Below are 16,248 nucleotides of genomic sequence, written 5' to 3'. Positions count from 1 at the left end.
AAAAAATGTATTTTTAATCTTTTAAAAAAAACATATTATTAGCCGTTGCAGTTACTTAACCCAATGAATCTAAAATACACATTTTCTTCAAAGTTCGTTAGTTGTCCAAATGGAAACTATGATGTTTTTCAAATATGAATTGACTTTTTGCTACATAAACTTTTTAAATCTAAATCTTGTTCTCTACTTATGGACGTAGTTGTTCTTGTTTACTTGTGGTTTGCTGCAGTTACTATCATTAATAAGAATAACAAGTATAGAAACAAGGATGATAACATCCACAAGTAGCGAAGCTTAAAAATTATGTATGGACATACAGAAAAAATGGGTCGAGAAAACCATGTTTTAACCAAAACGTTTCAGACGGACACACAGGCGGACATTTCAAATTAAAGAGTAGCTTCGTTACTAAAAATGCACAAGAACGCCATGGCATAATAATAATATTAACGTCAATAGTAACTTGTAAACGTCATACTAAAATCTAAAATGAAATAAAAATAGAAAAAAATCTACGAATTATTAGAGCAGAAATCTATAAATATCAAATGCAATATGAAAATAGAAAAAAAATCTACGAATTATTGGAGTATAAAGTTATAAATAACAAATGCGAAAAATCTTATTATGTAAGATTTGTTACTTTTTTAAAGGGAAGCTTATATTAACTTAGAGAATGTTCTTCGTCCTTGCATATCGTTTGTTTGCTTATCTAAAATATTGTTTGATGATTACTATGATGAACATAAAGTCTTTATCTAGAAGGTCCACTTTAAACATGTTGATTTTTTAGAATTTCTATTTATTTGATACTAGCGGCCAAGGGCCCTTAAGGGTTGAGGGGTTTACTTTTAATTATGGTTTTAAAAAACAATTTAGAAAAATATTTCGGGATGGGGTATTCTTTTTCTAGAGACGATTTAAGGAGGGTGGAGGTAATCCCCCGGGACCTAATAAAGCTTCACTGTAAAAGAGAATCATTTCGGATCATCGGTTAGAGATCCTTTGAAAGGAGTTAAAATCGAAAAGTTGGTAAACCAGATTTGAGTTGCTAGAGAATCCAAATCATAAAAAATATTTAAATGTATGAAAATTTTACTTACTATTTAGCCTGTATGATGGATCTACATTATTATCCGCTAGATAGACAGAACTGTACTGTAGAGATAGAAAGTTGTAAGTATTTTTTTTTTATTTTATGTCATTTTCCCTCAAACTGCCTTGTTGAGCGCAGAAAACCCCCACACCTATTCTTCAAAAGAAGGATAGTTTTTCGTTCGGTTGCTTATTACTTCAGGTCAGGTTAGTTTAGGTTTAATTGGGTAATGGGTAGCCACGTAGGGTTAGTGTTACGCAGGGGCTAGGAATAGAAAAAAATCCCCCCCCCCCACCCCTTAGTTTTAATTTATTTAGAAAACAAAGGGTTTTAAGTAGCACAAAAATTATATAACTAGGATATGACATTATGTCCGAAATTAAATTATCAAATATCGAGCATTAAATGAATACGTAAAATAAAATAATATTCCTGTGACGTTTAATTATCTATCTATAGACAATATCAGCATAATCCCTGGTTTAGCTATCAACAAATGTAATATTAATATTTATATTTATATCCCCCATAAGAAAAAAGTTGGTATAACCTTGGAATCAAAAAGTAGACAAATAACCCTTTTTAATCTAACACTATTCTGGGAACTAAATCTTAATAGATCTAAAAATACAAATAAATTTATGCATAATCCTTGATGGTGGGTGTAACCTTGCGGGGTCCATACACGTGGTGCCCTAACATAAAGTAAAACACAAACACGCCAAAAATTACAACCATTGGGTTTCTGTGCACGTTCATCACTTTAAGGGAAACCGCCCTAAATTTGTTAGAAGTGCACTTTCAGTTTGGAGGATTTTACCAAAAAAAAAAGTTTTGATAAAGTGACATTATATAGCAGAATAATTGACACTCTCACAAAGAATAAAAAAGAGATAAATCAAAGATGATATATCATTTCTTTTCATTCAATTGATTGCTTCCCACCAAATTGTTAAAGATTTTTATGTTGTACTATGGATAGAGTGATGTAGGTTTATTTCGGACGCACAGGGTAATTTTGGATAGGGGCAGTTAACGAATTAAGACATTTACAGTGTGTTTTTTATGAGAACTTTTTTGAAAGCAATTTTACCCCACTTATAGTTATCAGAATTTAATGATTAACGGCTTATTTTCTTCGTTTTTTATAACCATTTTTAGAACATCAAAAAAATATTTCAGTTTCTATTTAAAAAGTACAGTAAAATAAAAAATTCAAAACTTAGGTGTCAACATATAAAAAAGGTTTTAGCACATTTTTCTTAAGCTTAAATTTTCTACCCTTTGCAAGAAAAAAATTGGATTTTCAGTAGTCCACTTTGGGGGGCCAGTACTCCCTCCCTGGTAGATATATGGCCTTTAAACTTTAATATGATCTAGTACATGTCCCCAGGAATATCTGTATCAATTTTTAACTCTGTATCTCAACTTTGAAGCATTTTGCAGCCATTCTTGCAAAGGGTAAAAGATTTGAGCATGAGAAAAATGCACTAAAACCATTTTTAGATGTTGACACCTAGGTTTTGAATTTTTTATTTTACTCTATTTTTTTAATGAAAACTGAAATATTTTTTTGATTTTCTATAAATGGTTATAAAAAACGAAGAAAATAAGCCATTAATCATTAAATTCTGATAACTATAAGTGGGGTAAAATTGCTTTCAAAAAAGTTCTCATAAAAAAAACACACTGTATATAGATAAAAATTCTATGAAATCGTAGGACATCCCTATAATTATGTAACAGGATCTCCTTAACCGATGAACTGATATGGTTCTACATTATAGGGTAGCTTCTCATAGGTCCTGGAAAGATTTATAACTATTTTTTGGGGAGGGTACTACCACCTTCCTATGAGAAATCTCCAATTGAAAAATAATTTCCCCCTTATCCCCCCCAAAAATATTTTTTTCAAGCAAAATTTAAAATGGGGGTTGTTTAAATATATTAAACTCCCCCCTTTCTCAAGTGCCCCTAGAGGCCTCTAAAGGGCGTAGCCGCTAGTAGATAATAAAACGAAACTTTTGTTTAATTTAGATGGGTACACTGTATCTGATGTTGTTATGTATTGGCGTGATGAACCGGTTGTAGGTGTTGAGGTAAGCTTAACTTTTGTTTCAATTAGCGCACCTGCTTTACAATACTTAAAATCGTTTTGTCCGTATTATCTAACTAGAAAAATTAGATGACTTTGAGGATTTTACCTAGAAAAATATTTTCCTATAGTGCTATTGTTATTCTCAATTTATACAAACCCTCTAAAAACAAATGATTTCAACTTAAAATTTCATTAGGCCCCTTAAATTATTTTTTTTCTTCAACTTAATAATTTGTATTAAATAAAACTTAATTGAATTGGTGTTAAATTAATTGAAGTTCGTTTTTTTCTCATAATGTTTGCAAATTATCAAATCAATTTTATGAATTAGAATTCGGAAGACGTAATCTGTACATTTAAACTACCCAAATAGATCTTTAAAAAATAAGGTTAATATCCTATTAAAAACACTAAAAGAAAGTGTCAAAAAAAGGTTTAAACTAAAAAAGGAAAGAGTATAAATAAATAATTGGCTTACTTGAAAAAAAGAATAACAATATACATAAGTCGCGCGCTTTTAAATTATTTTCTAAAATTTCAAGAACTGACAAGTCTTATTTACAAATTTAGATGGCAGCTGATAAAATTACTTTTTCACATAGCCTAAAAGGACAGGTGGACAAAGTAAGATATAAATAGATGCTTATTGTTCATGTGCAACTTTTTATGACATCCATAAATCTACCTTTAATAGCAGTTCATTTTTACGTTTCTATTTGAAATTATGGAGTATCTTCTCTTCTAGAAAGGATGACAATATAAAAGCAAATCTCTAAAATCAGAAGGAAGGACAAACAGACAATAACTCTTGTAGAGTTTCAGTACTTAATCAGCAGAATATTAATTTATAAGTCTAAACAAAATTTTACATAAATTTGTGGCAAAATTGTGTAAATACGGGATACTCTACTTTGATTTTTGGATTTGATCATAGAGATGCCTGGCTTATAATATTGTACTTTGTTGTCTTAGGAATCTGCATGTTTTACGTGGCCGTAGGGACATTCTTGTAACGATTATAGATTTTTCTACGCTTCTTAAACCATACCTAACTGTTATAGGAATCATAATTCGATGGGACAAATCTAACATGTCTAAATTAACGGTCAGAGCTAACAGTTACGGAGGGACGTACCGAACCTAATTATAAAAAAGCTTTGCTTTGAAAAAGTTGAAATAAATTTGTACCTGTGTGGCTTACCCCGGGATTACTATTTATCTTCCATTTCCTTTTATTCCAAATCTTATAATCACATCTCAATATATATTGTTCTACCAAATTCATTCAATACTTGCTATACAAACTTGCAACAATTAAACAAGGACAATTACGTCCAGGTAGTATAGAATATTTGTATTAATGTAAAAAATAGTTTGAAGTTTGAAGAATGGAAGGGGAAGATAATTAAAGGGTAGAGGAAGAGAAGAGGAAGAGAAGGGGACAGCAAGATAGGAAGAGAAGGGGAAATGAAGAGAAGGGGTGAGGAAGATTAAGGAGACAGCACAAAAAGGGGAGGGGAAGAGAAAGGGGGAGGAAGAGTAGGGGAAGGGAAGAAATGAGGATTAAAAGAGAAGAGAATGGGAAAAGAAGGGAAGGTGAAGAGAAAAAAGGAAGTGTAAATGAAGGGCAGGAAAAGATTGGAGAAAAGAAAATGACATAAAGGAAAGAGGAATAGAAAATTGTTGGGGCATTAGAAGTGAAGGGGAGTTAACAGTAGTGAAGTGATGGGGGAGTGAGGGAAAGTAAATTAACTACACTTTAAATATTTAAAATCTGCAACCATCTGAAATCACAGACATACATACATAACAAATTTTTGGCCGTAGCTGTAACTGGAGCTGGTAGAATTACTGGAGCCGGTAGAATTACTGGAGCCAGCCATAAACAGCAGAAGCATATTCCTGAAAATTTGCTGTTATGTTTGAATTCCTTTTAATTCATTGAAGTTAACCTTGAGATAAGTAAACTTAGGGAAGCAGTGGACAATAGCAGTTAAATAAATTTTCATTTCTTTTTCCTCTTATTATTTTCAGTTATCAGAGGTCAAATTTGTGGGGGGGGGGGGGTTATTAATATATTATTCATTGTCCTATGCCTGCCTCCTTGAGAAAAGTTAACTTACTCTATGCATAATTTCCATGGAGAGATAGGGCACATGTAGAAAAAGTACAAACACATTTCCGCCAACTAAAATATAATTTTTGGGGAAAATAAATCTTTTCACATAATTGACAGTTAATTTTTATTTTGCTTCTTAAAATAAATAAAATTAGAAAGACCATTTTAATCAGATCATATTTTTATTTTAACGCTTCATTAGAATTTTTATCTTTAATTACATTTTTTAAAAGAATTAATTAAAATAATTCTGAAATTATAATAGAGATTATCTACCTAGAGACACACTCTCTAAATCAGCCAATAGGATAACAGTAGAAGAACAATCTGACCATGTTAAAACATGTACAGATTTTAGCACGTTCATTCACTTTTAAAAAAAATTGAAACAAAACAATACCGAATTATTTTAAATTTAACCTTTTTTCTGTACTTTTCTGATGTATATTTGTATTATAAGTAAAATTGAAAAGTAAAAGCCAGTATTTTTATATTTTTCATAAAAAAAGTACAGTTATTTCTTAATGTTAAACTCTAAGTTTATCTGAAAGTATGGAAAATAGCTTGAAACCTTTAATTGAAAGTACAATCATTTATAACATTAAAATGAAAACGTTCATCTACTTCAGTTTTACTTTTTAAGACTTTTTCTAGAATTAAAATACCTACTGTACAAACCCTTAATACCCAAGATTTATATTTCAATTTAGGATATAAGCCTCCAGTAAATCGATGTATATATAACAAAGGGAAATATATTAAGCTATTGATTAGCAAAAATAATAAAATTCTCATGTGTTATTAAGTTCTAGTTGTCAGGAAGGTGTTGAGTTCGAATCTCAGTTAATTTTGTCCTGTTTACTGGTAAGTCAAGAGTTGATGGAATAAAGAAAGTTAATAAGATATGTTCTCTGATCTGTTGGATTAAAAACTTTGGGTACTTCCATTAAAACTTGGCAGTTTGGGCCAAACTTTTGCATTAACAATAATTTTTAATCAAGAGACGAAAACCTTTTATTTAATCATTGGGTGTGTAACTTAATTTATCATAAATTGTCTTATCCCTTAGATCCCTGGATAATAGTAGGTTTAGTAGGGCAATAAATATTTGGCATATAAGTTATCGCATCGTATTATAGTTGCAGCTTTCCGTGGATATTAAATTAAAAAATTATAAGAGGGACCGAATGTGCGGGTTAACAAAATTGTTTTCAATTTCATTTTAATATTCGTGAAAAATTGTCTGTAATATGATGCTATACATGGTTTTTCAGTATTGCTGAGAACCGGTTCTAATCCAGCGGATTTTAATCGGTTTCGAAGGCATACTGGAAACTGAAAGACAATTAAGTGAGAGGTCAGGATTTCGTTACCAAAAATAGGTTTGAGTGTAAGCACCTAGCTCTGCTACTTCCAACAAAACTATTGGTTGAAATGCATGACATCCAAGTAGCTTGCTTCAGTATCTACCCCCCAAACTAAATTTGCATAGAATCGCAATTATTTATTCATCCCACTTAAGGCAAATACAATAGAAGCATCCTTTTTGCTCAGTTTTCCTGGCTTCAAACAGAAATGAAAAAATCCATAAATGCTAAGCACATTAAATTTGAAATGCTTTGCTTAAAATATAGTGCCTAATTTTCCTAGACATCACTATTTCATGTTTAAAAGAGTAAAAATTATACATTTAAAAAATATTAACACTTTGTTGGGATCAATCACCAAATTGTACCTAATCACTACAGAAATCCTCATGCAGGGTTTGAACTCGATACGACGATTCTAAAATGCCATAGTAAACGATATACGGTTAGGCACACTCTGAATAAAGAAAAGCGTCAATTTTGAAATGTTTTCATAGGGTTCAAAAAGTACAAGGAAAAGTCTATAGATTTAATATAGATTCTCCAAGGTTGCGTGATTAATCGATTTTCAAAATTTCAATTTTCTTTTAGTCGAGTAGAAAAGAATTTCTACAATTGTTATTCTTCTATAGTTTAGCCAATTTTAAACAATTTTAGATATCCAAGCGGATTAAAGTCCAACAAATTAAAGAAACTAGCGGCTCTGTATTTGAAGGGGCAGACAAATAGTTTAAAACAATGCTAAGGTCTTAATTTAAAAGTACAGGCACCTATGTAAAGCTCTCCTAGATATAAACTCTAGCTGTTAGCGAGATCCTAACAGACAAATATAAGAAAACAGAACTACTATATATTTGTGCAAGGTATTTAGTTTACTATTAACTGGATACGCTTGTTTTTTTTCAAAGTACATATATTTGAAGAAAATTTAAAATTAGAATGTCTATGTACTATTATGTAAATCGGAAATCGGAACTCTATAATCGTTACCAGAAATTCGTACGTTCATTTAAAACAATCAGATTTTTTTACTTTTTGACAACAAGGTATAATGTTATACGCGAAGCATCTCTATAATCAAGTCACAAAAATGTCGGTATGTCCTCAAACAGTATTGTGTGTTTAATCAGTTTTGCAACAAATTTATTTACAATTTTGTATAGACTTAATAATAAGTTTAATCAGTTCTGACACTCTACAAGTGTTAATGTTCTTTTGTACTTCCATTTCAAAGCTTCGCTTTAATGGATATTGTTATCCTTGTTAATTTACTATTTGTGTATATTTAGGATGCAGAGTTGCCCCAGTTTACAATTATGGGATATGAAACTAATGAGCGCAAAATCAAGCTGGCCACGGGAACTTATCAGGTAAAAATTCGAAACAGATTAACATCCGCTGAATTAGAATCGTTTCTTAGCAATACTAAAAGACATGTATAATAACGTAGTACAAACAATAAAATCATAAAATTAATACCAATTTTGTTAGCTTCGGCTTTCTGCCCCTTGGGGCTAAGAAACATGTTTTAATCTTATCATATTAGATTTTAATATCCGCGGAAAGCTTCCAATAGATGTCCAAGGGTGTTTACCTCCCTCAAACTTTGAAAACCAATACGTTGCCTCTTCAAAATTTTTAACTAATCAAGAGTTTGATACTATGGGCTAGTCAAAAAAACAATCAATAAAGCAGTTATGGTCTAAGAATCTCTTTACAGTACCTGTAAAAAAGTGGATGAATTAAAAAAAATTTTGGACGAAAAATCCCGAATGACGTTATACCAGAATTATGAACTATTTTAATATCACGCCATTTAGGACACTTCATCCAAACAAAATTTTAATTCATCCCGTTTTTACCGGCTTCATAGTTTACTCAAAAAAGCGTGAATAAAATAAGCGGCTGCAGCTAGCGTCCTAATTAACATTATTTCTTTCTGGTAGGATTTTTAAATACAAAAAATTAATATTTCCAAATTGAAATCGTGGTTATTGCATATTGTTAATCAAAACTAAGTAAATATCTCGCATCGATGCTAGACATAGTTTTTTTTCGTATGGATTAGAGCTGGTTCTCATCCACCAGATATTAATCGGTTTGGAATGAATACGAGAATAACATATTGGCATGATGTTGTTGTATAAGATGCAGCAAAATATACAGTTTATCTCTTATAAAAGAAACAGCAATAAATTTTATTTTATTACTTGTTTTATGAATTACACAATATTCGGATAAAAATGAAAGTACATCATATATAGAAAAATAAAGAATAAGAATAAAAAAGCATTTTGGCTAATCTAGTTTTTGTTCCCATATATGTTATAGCGTGATTTATCTTTTGTGAATTGTCTTAAGCTGTGTGTATCTTTTTTGTATAGCACCATATTGGCTGCCAAACAAAACTGCTGATTTTGCTATTGCCAATAAGATATTAAAAGTATAATTTGATGTGCATTACTTACTGCAGACCGACTAAAATACATACCAATTTAACAAAAATAAAGAAATTTCTCGTATTGATTCGAATCCGGTGGATAAGAACCGGTTCTCATACATACGAAAAAACTATGTCTAGCATCGTATTATATCCAGCTTTCTACTAATTTAAAACTGTACAATCATAAGATTAAAGCCAGTTTTTTTAGCCCGTGCCTTCGGCACCACAGGTCTAAAAAAACTGGTTTTAATCTTATATTTGTACATTCTATATCCGCGGAAAGCTGTTTATAATACGATGCGAGAAATAACTATTAAATTGTTTATATTTTTGCTATTAATTTAATTTGTCTGTATTGTATTGTTGACTAAAGACACCCATATGAATGGATACACTATGGGTTTTAGGCTTTTGACGGATTTTTTACTCATCATATAAATATATTTTCTTTATTTGTTTGTTTATTAAAGTTAAGTTTATATGTACTTTAATTCATATGAAAAGTACATTTATGGAGAAAAAAATATTTTGTTAAAGTCAAATAAAACTAGTACATAGGGTACAAGTATAAAAAAATATATGATAGGGAAATATTTTTGCATTTATTTGAGGACAGTAGTTCTTGTAAAGATGAAAGTATTTGAATTATATATTTACTTATATTTCATTTCAGAGATTTAAAGATTTTTTTTAAGATTTACATTTTTTGCATATGTTTTTTGCTTGTAAAAATACAAAAATAACAAAATACAGTGCTAAAAAGAGTTCCAAAGGGCTTCAATGTAGAAATAATAAAAAAAGGTTTTTTCTGTCCAACTCTAGAAAATATCTGACTTTTCTCTTGAAGACTGATCAATAAAAAAAAAGAATAGATAATCAATCCCTTATTGGGACAGTCCGACCACATTGTTGTTTAGAAAAGGTACACATTTTTGTTCAAAAAGGAAGGGAAATGTTTCAGTTTCAAAATCAAATCATTATCTTCTTGAAATTTATTTTCCAGTCTGGCTTCGTAACCGACAAATATCCGTATGATTAAAACATGTTCTCAGCAATACTGAAATATTATGTTTAGTTTTGTAAATCAGACAATTTTTTTACGAATAATGAAATGAAAATCATAAAATTAATAACAGTTTTGTTAGCACGGATCTTCGGCCTCTAGGGGCTAACAATCTTAATCTTATCATTTTAATATCCGCGGAAAGCTGTCTATGAAACGATAAGAATTAAAAGTTTGACAGATTATAGTGTCAAATTGACCATCTGGGATAATATATCTAATGGCTGAGCATATGCCAATCTATTCTTTCATGTCAGGCATACCTTACAACACTCTTGGCAACATAAATAATAATACATACACATAAAATATAAATCAATACCCAAAAATAGATCACAAATCAAATGAAAGGAAGAGAGCAGGAAGAGTAATATCTAATTTTTAAACGTGAAACATTACATTTACTGTATGTATATATATTGCTAAATAACAGTTTACTGTTCTATTTTCCACAAAACTTTTCTTTATTATTTTAATGCGACCAAAATATAAAACAACTAAAGATATTCATGTATTTTAAACGTGAAGCTTTTCTATAATTAGGGTCGGTCCTTCCGTCTGTATGTCCGTAACGGTTAGCTTTTTCGTGAAATGGTTAGCCCTTATCGTTGATTTAAACAGGTTAGAATTGTCCTATTGATTTCAAATTTTGCATGCTGATTCCTTTAACAGTTAGGTACGACATATAAAGCGCATCAACTCTATAATCGTAACCAGAAAATTGACAACAAAGGTTTTTATGTTAAAAAAATTAACCTATTTTTCTGATTCCTATTACAACAAGGTACAATGTTATAAGCGAAGCATTAAGTCCAAAAAACGTCAGTTTCATTTATTCAGTTTTGCAACAAAATTACTTACAATTTTTATAGACTTATGCATTAATATTCAGTTTTTCAGTTCTGACACTACAAGTGTTAATGTTTGTTAGATTTTGTCCTTTCATTTCAGAGCTTCGCTTTTATGGATGTTGTCATACTTGTTTTTTTTTATAAAAATGCAATGTTACACATTATGGTAACCCACTGCTGTACAAGTAAATAAATATTTAATGTAACCTAAATTGTCTTTTTTTGCACAATTTACCTTATATATAATTTTCAGTAAGAGAGCTACTCTTCCAGTAAAGTATGTCATTTAATAATGATAGGTAAATTTAGGGTCGTAGTTTTTTCAGGACATATGGATTTTTCTCGAGTTAAACAAATATTTTAAATTCATTTATTAGCAAAATGTAAACAAAAAAGAGGTTGATCTTAAACTTGCATACATCATACAAAAATATATCTGCACTATAATCATTATCATTCTTGATGAAGGAGTTTTATATTCATTAGTTTGTTTTCCTAATTCAAAAACAAATTGCTCAAATCTAAAGAAGTAATTTAATAAAAATATGCTTTTAAAGTAAAGTCATCGAATTTAAGTACATTTTAAATTAATTACGTTATTTTTACCTATACACTGTTTAAAAATAAACAACATGTAAGAAAACATACAATTTTTAGTTAGATTTTAACAATACCTGTTACCAGTTCTTTGTCCATTTTTGTACTTGTTTATCTATCAGTGCAGCATTAGGAAAGATAAAAAGTTACAATTAAATAATGAACTTGAAAAAATCATCTGTTTACAAATTGACCGCATTTTTAAAATTGTTCAAATATTTTTTCACGGATTTTTGCAAGAAAAAGTATCGATTAAAATTCATTTTAAAATTAGTTAAGAAAATAAAGTCATAGACTTCTGCATAATTTTATACAATCAAGCCTATTTAAATATGAAATTAAGTAAAATAACAAGAAACCATATTTGTCACGGACAAAAATTTAGGGGCAAAGTAATTTTTCTTTAATTTTAATTTTTTCAGAATTATCCTTATATGAATACGAAAATTATTAAACTCACCTAATCTTTTTTTTTACTTAAAATTGGATTTTAAGCAGTGGAGTTGACATTTTTTGCATGTTCGAAAGGCTATTGGCTTTGCTCAATAAAAACTAAAACTAACAAACATATAATTTCAGAGGTTATCCTTGTCGTTCAAGCTACAGCGCAACATTGGGTACTTCGTGTTCCAGACTTATCTTCCCTCCATCCTGATCGTGATGCTGTCCTGGGTCAGCTTCTGGATCAACCACGAGGCCACCAGTGCCAGGGTAGCCTTAGGTAATATTATTTCTTATCCGGTGACAAAAATACAGAAGTTAAGTAGGTAGTATTAGTTTCTTTAATTTGAAACAGAAGGGGGGGGGGGGGGGGTTGTTCTTTAAAATTAGCCTAAAACCTTAACAGACTAATACTAAGATTCTCTGAAAGCCACCAGTGCCAGGGTAGCCTTAGGTAATTATAATTTCTTATCCGGTGACAAAAATACAGAAGTTAAGTAGGTGGTATTAGTTTCTTTAATTTGAAACAGAAGGGGGGGGGGGGGGTTGTTCTTTAAAATTAGCCTAAAACCTTAACAGACTAATACTAAGATTCTCTGAAAGCCACCAGTGCCAGGGTAGCCCTAGGTAATTTCATTTTCTTATCCGGGGACAAAAATACAGAAGTTAAGTAGGCTCTGGTAGTTACTTTAATTTGAAAAGGGGGGGGGGGGATTGTCATTTAAATTAAGCCCAAAAGCTTTAACAGACTAAAACTAAAATTCTCTGAAAAAGTTTACCATGAGGCAACCAGTGCCAGGGTAGCCTTAGGTAATTTTATTTTCTTATCCGAAGAAAAAAAATTCAAGTTAGAATTAAAATTAGCTCAAAAACTTTAACAGACTAATAATAAGATTCTCTGAAAAAGTTTACCACGAGGCAACCAGTGCCAGGGTAGCCTTAGGTAATATAATTTTCTTATCCGGAGAAAAAAAATACAGGTTAGAATTAAAATTAGCCCAAAAACTTTAACAGACTAATAATAAGATTCTCTGAAAAAGTTTACCACGAGGCAACCAGTGCCAGGGTAGCCTTAGGTAATATAATTTTCTTATCCGGAGAAAAAAAATACAGGTTAGAATTAAAATTAGCCCAAAAACTTTAACAGACTAATAATAAGATTCTCTGAAAAAGTTTACCACGAGGCAACCAGTGCCAGGGTAGCCTTAGGTAATATAATTTTCTTATCCGGAGAAAAAAAATACAGGTTAGAATTAAAATTAGCCCAAAAACTTTAACAGACTAATAATAAGATTCTCTGAAAAAGTTTACCACGAGGCAACCAGTGCCAGGGTAGCCTAAGGTAATTTTATTTTCTTATCCGGAGACAATAATACAGAAGTTAAAAACTTAATGGCACTTACTTTAATTTCAAACAGGGGGGGGGGGAGGATCTCCTTGAATTAGAATAAAAATCTTAACAGACTAATACCAAGCTTCTGTGAAAAAAATTAATTTGAGACAGACATATAGATCCAATAACTTTAGATTAAACAACACATTAAAAATTCTTTGGTTTAGGTCAAAAGTAATATCATTTAAAATTAGCATTCATAATAAAACTCTAGGTATAATTTGAAAATAGTCAACATAAAATTTGACATCCTAAAAATTAGTGAAATAAGCATTAATAGGCATGAATGGATTTCAAATTTTTTTTAATTCAGTTTTACAATATAGTTATAATCATTGTAATGAAATCACTTTTTCCATAAACTAGATTTTGTGACTGCACCCTCTGACATCTTTTTGCAAGTCACATCAATTCTAACTTTTTTTGTGCATAAGTTTTGATGTAATTTGTTTATGATGCAATATTTACATTTACCCATTTTTTTCGTAAATTCAAACAAAGTTTCTCTTTGTTTTACGCTTGTATACAGGATAAAAATAGATTTGTGTGCTGAATAAATTGTTATTGTGCCGGGCATACGTCAGCAGCCCAAGCAAAGCGGTTAAAAATATCCCAGATTCATTGGATAATATTTAGTTGGAAAATTGACAATGTCTATTTTTAGAGTTCGTACTGGCAGAAAGAGAGGCATTAATTTTCATGGTTGGGCAAAATTAGCGCTAATTGCTGCCATTTTTCTTATTCTATCGATGAAATAATAATATAGCTTCCTTTTTACTTTATATAAATTGCATAAATTTTTAGTCGGCGGTTTCCCCCAAAGTGACTGGTCGAGCGCAGAGTCACCCCTTAATTTGAAATAAATTAAAAATAAGGGGGGTTTGGTTGTTGATTACTTTAGGGCATATTACTTCCCCAATTTAAAAAAATATATTTTAAAAATTAGGTGAGATTGGGGGTTTCATTGCTCTATAGGCTCTTTAATGGAAACACCTTTATTTAGAATAGGCAATAATTTAGAATTTATTTGTAAATTGTAATTTCTCTGTTTTTTTTGTCTATACCTAAACAGAAATTATTTATTCATAAAACTGAAAAGGAAATCTGTTAAAATTAACTTTAGTTTTTAATCCAAAGCTCATATGTAGCCGTGTTAGTAGCAGTTTGGTGCTTTTCCACAAAGTGCATGTCAAGCGCTAAAAAAACTTTTTTTTTTTTTTATTGAAGGTTGTGTATCCAAGTACCCAAAATTACCTCAACCTAACCTTACATAGGGTAAAATACAAATAAAAAATCTACTTTAATTTGTTTCAATGCTATATATCTTTTTGAAAAATGCATAATATAAATAGGAACAAATTATATCTATATTTCTTTATGGATTGTCTTAACGTCTAAACAGAAATGTCCCTTCAATGTTTGGACAATTCAATATCAATATTTATTCATGAAGCCGGAAATGGTAAAAATATACTGTAACCATTATTATCATTCTTTACTAATGTTAAGGGAATATTCTTTATTTAGAAATCTATAATACAAAGTAGAACGATGTCTGTCTGTCCGTCTGTCCGTCTGACCGTCTGTCCGTCTGTCTGTCTGTCCCTTAAGATCTCGGTAACCACTGAACCGATCGGATTCTACTCTTCAGGGTATCTACCTATTGGTCCTGTGGTGGTTTTAAGCTATTTTCTCGGGGGGTGGGACACCCCCAACCCCCCAAAAAAACAAAAAATCCCCCCCCCATTTTTTTTTTTTTTTTTTTTTTTTTTTTTTGAAGGAGATTTCCATGGTCCTTTACGATTTTCGCAATAATTTTTTTTATCACCTCTTGGGGCAAAGCCCCTAGAGGCTAGGGGCGAAGCCGCTAGTATAAATATAATAAGTGAAAATGAAACCAGGTAATGATTAATTTAAATTAGATCTAAAAATATAAAATAATTAGTTTTCCATGAATTATAAAATAGGTATTCTTAGTTTTGAAATGACCTCATAAATGATAAAGCTTAACAAATATCTACTCTTTAAAATAATTTACTATCTAAGTTTAGTTAAGATACCATAATATTGGATTTGTGTTTTACTGTAATTGTGATCTTTTTTGTATCATATTTCTTGAAAATCTAATCTCAATGACGAATTTTTAAAATTGATATAAATTGATAAATACAAGGATAACAACACCCATAAGAGCGAAGTTATAAAATCATATGGTAGGACAAACGAACATTAGTGCGTGTCATAACCTAAACAGCATAATAAAAATTGTAAAAAAAAATTTTATGTAAAAATCTAGAATAATGCAGAAAACTGTGTACATATGTATACATATCCATCGCTTAACATTTTACCTATTTGTATTAGAAACCATTATTAATAAAATCAGGTCAACGGGCAATTCTAACATGCCCAAATTAACGAAATAAGATATCCGTTAAGGACTGACAAACAAACAAAGGAACGTACGTACCAACCTAAGTTATACAAAGCTTCGCTTTCAAAAATAGGCAAGAAATTGACAAGACATTTTCGAGTTACTATAGGTAACATTATAAACTATTTGCTTAAAATCTTTCAATCTATAATACAAAGTAGCTTGATATCTGTCCGTCTGTCCATCTGTCTGTCTGTCTGTCTGTCCGTCCGTCCCTTAAGATCTCGGTAACCACTGAACCGATCAGATTCTACTCTTCAGGGAATATACCTACTGGTCCTGTGGTGGTTTTAGGCTATTTTCTTAGGGGGTGGGACACCCCCAACCCCCCCAAAAATAAAAAAAA

At 30.6% G+C, this 16,248-nt stretch overlaps 1 protein-coding gene across 1 annotated transcript in view; it reads left to right on the top strand.

The window, feature by feature from the left end:
• The window catches only part of LOC145333975 (gamma-aminobutyric acid receptor subunit beta-like), a 102,285-nt gene that overhangs the window by 72,309 nt on the left and 13,728 nt on the right, over positions 1 to 16,248 (top strand). Inside the window, exons 8-11 of the mRNA XM_080179240.1 lie at positions 1,111 to 1,176; positions 3,134 to 3,195; positions 7,970 to 8,050; positions 12,214 to 12,355. Of these exons, the coding sequence (XP_080035366.1) occupies positions 1,111 to 1,176; positions 3,134 to 3,195; positions 7,970 to 8,050; positions 12,214 to 12,355 (351 nt within the window). The remainder of the gene's footprint in view (positions 1 to 1,110; positions 1,177 to 3,133; positions 3,196 to 7,969; positions 8,051 to 12,213; positions 12,356 to 16,248) is intronic.

Source organism: Acartia tonsa, chromosome 12, assembly GCF_053477335.1.
Source record: "Acartia tonsa isolate MP-2025a chromosome 12, ASM5347733v1, whole genome shotgun sequence".
Lineage (NCBI taxonomy): Eukaryota > Metazoa > Arthropoda > Copepoda > Calanoida > Acartiidae > Acartia > Acartia tonsa.
Note: the sequence above shows the minus strand (reverse complement) of the source record. Positions and strands in the feature narration are given on the sequence as shown.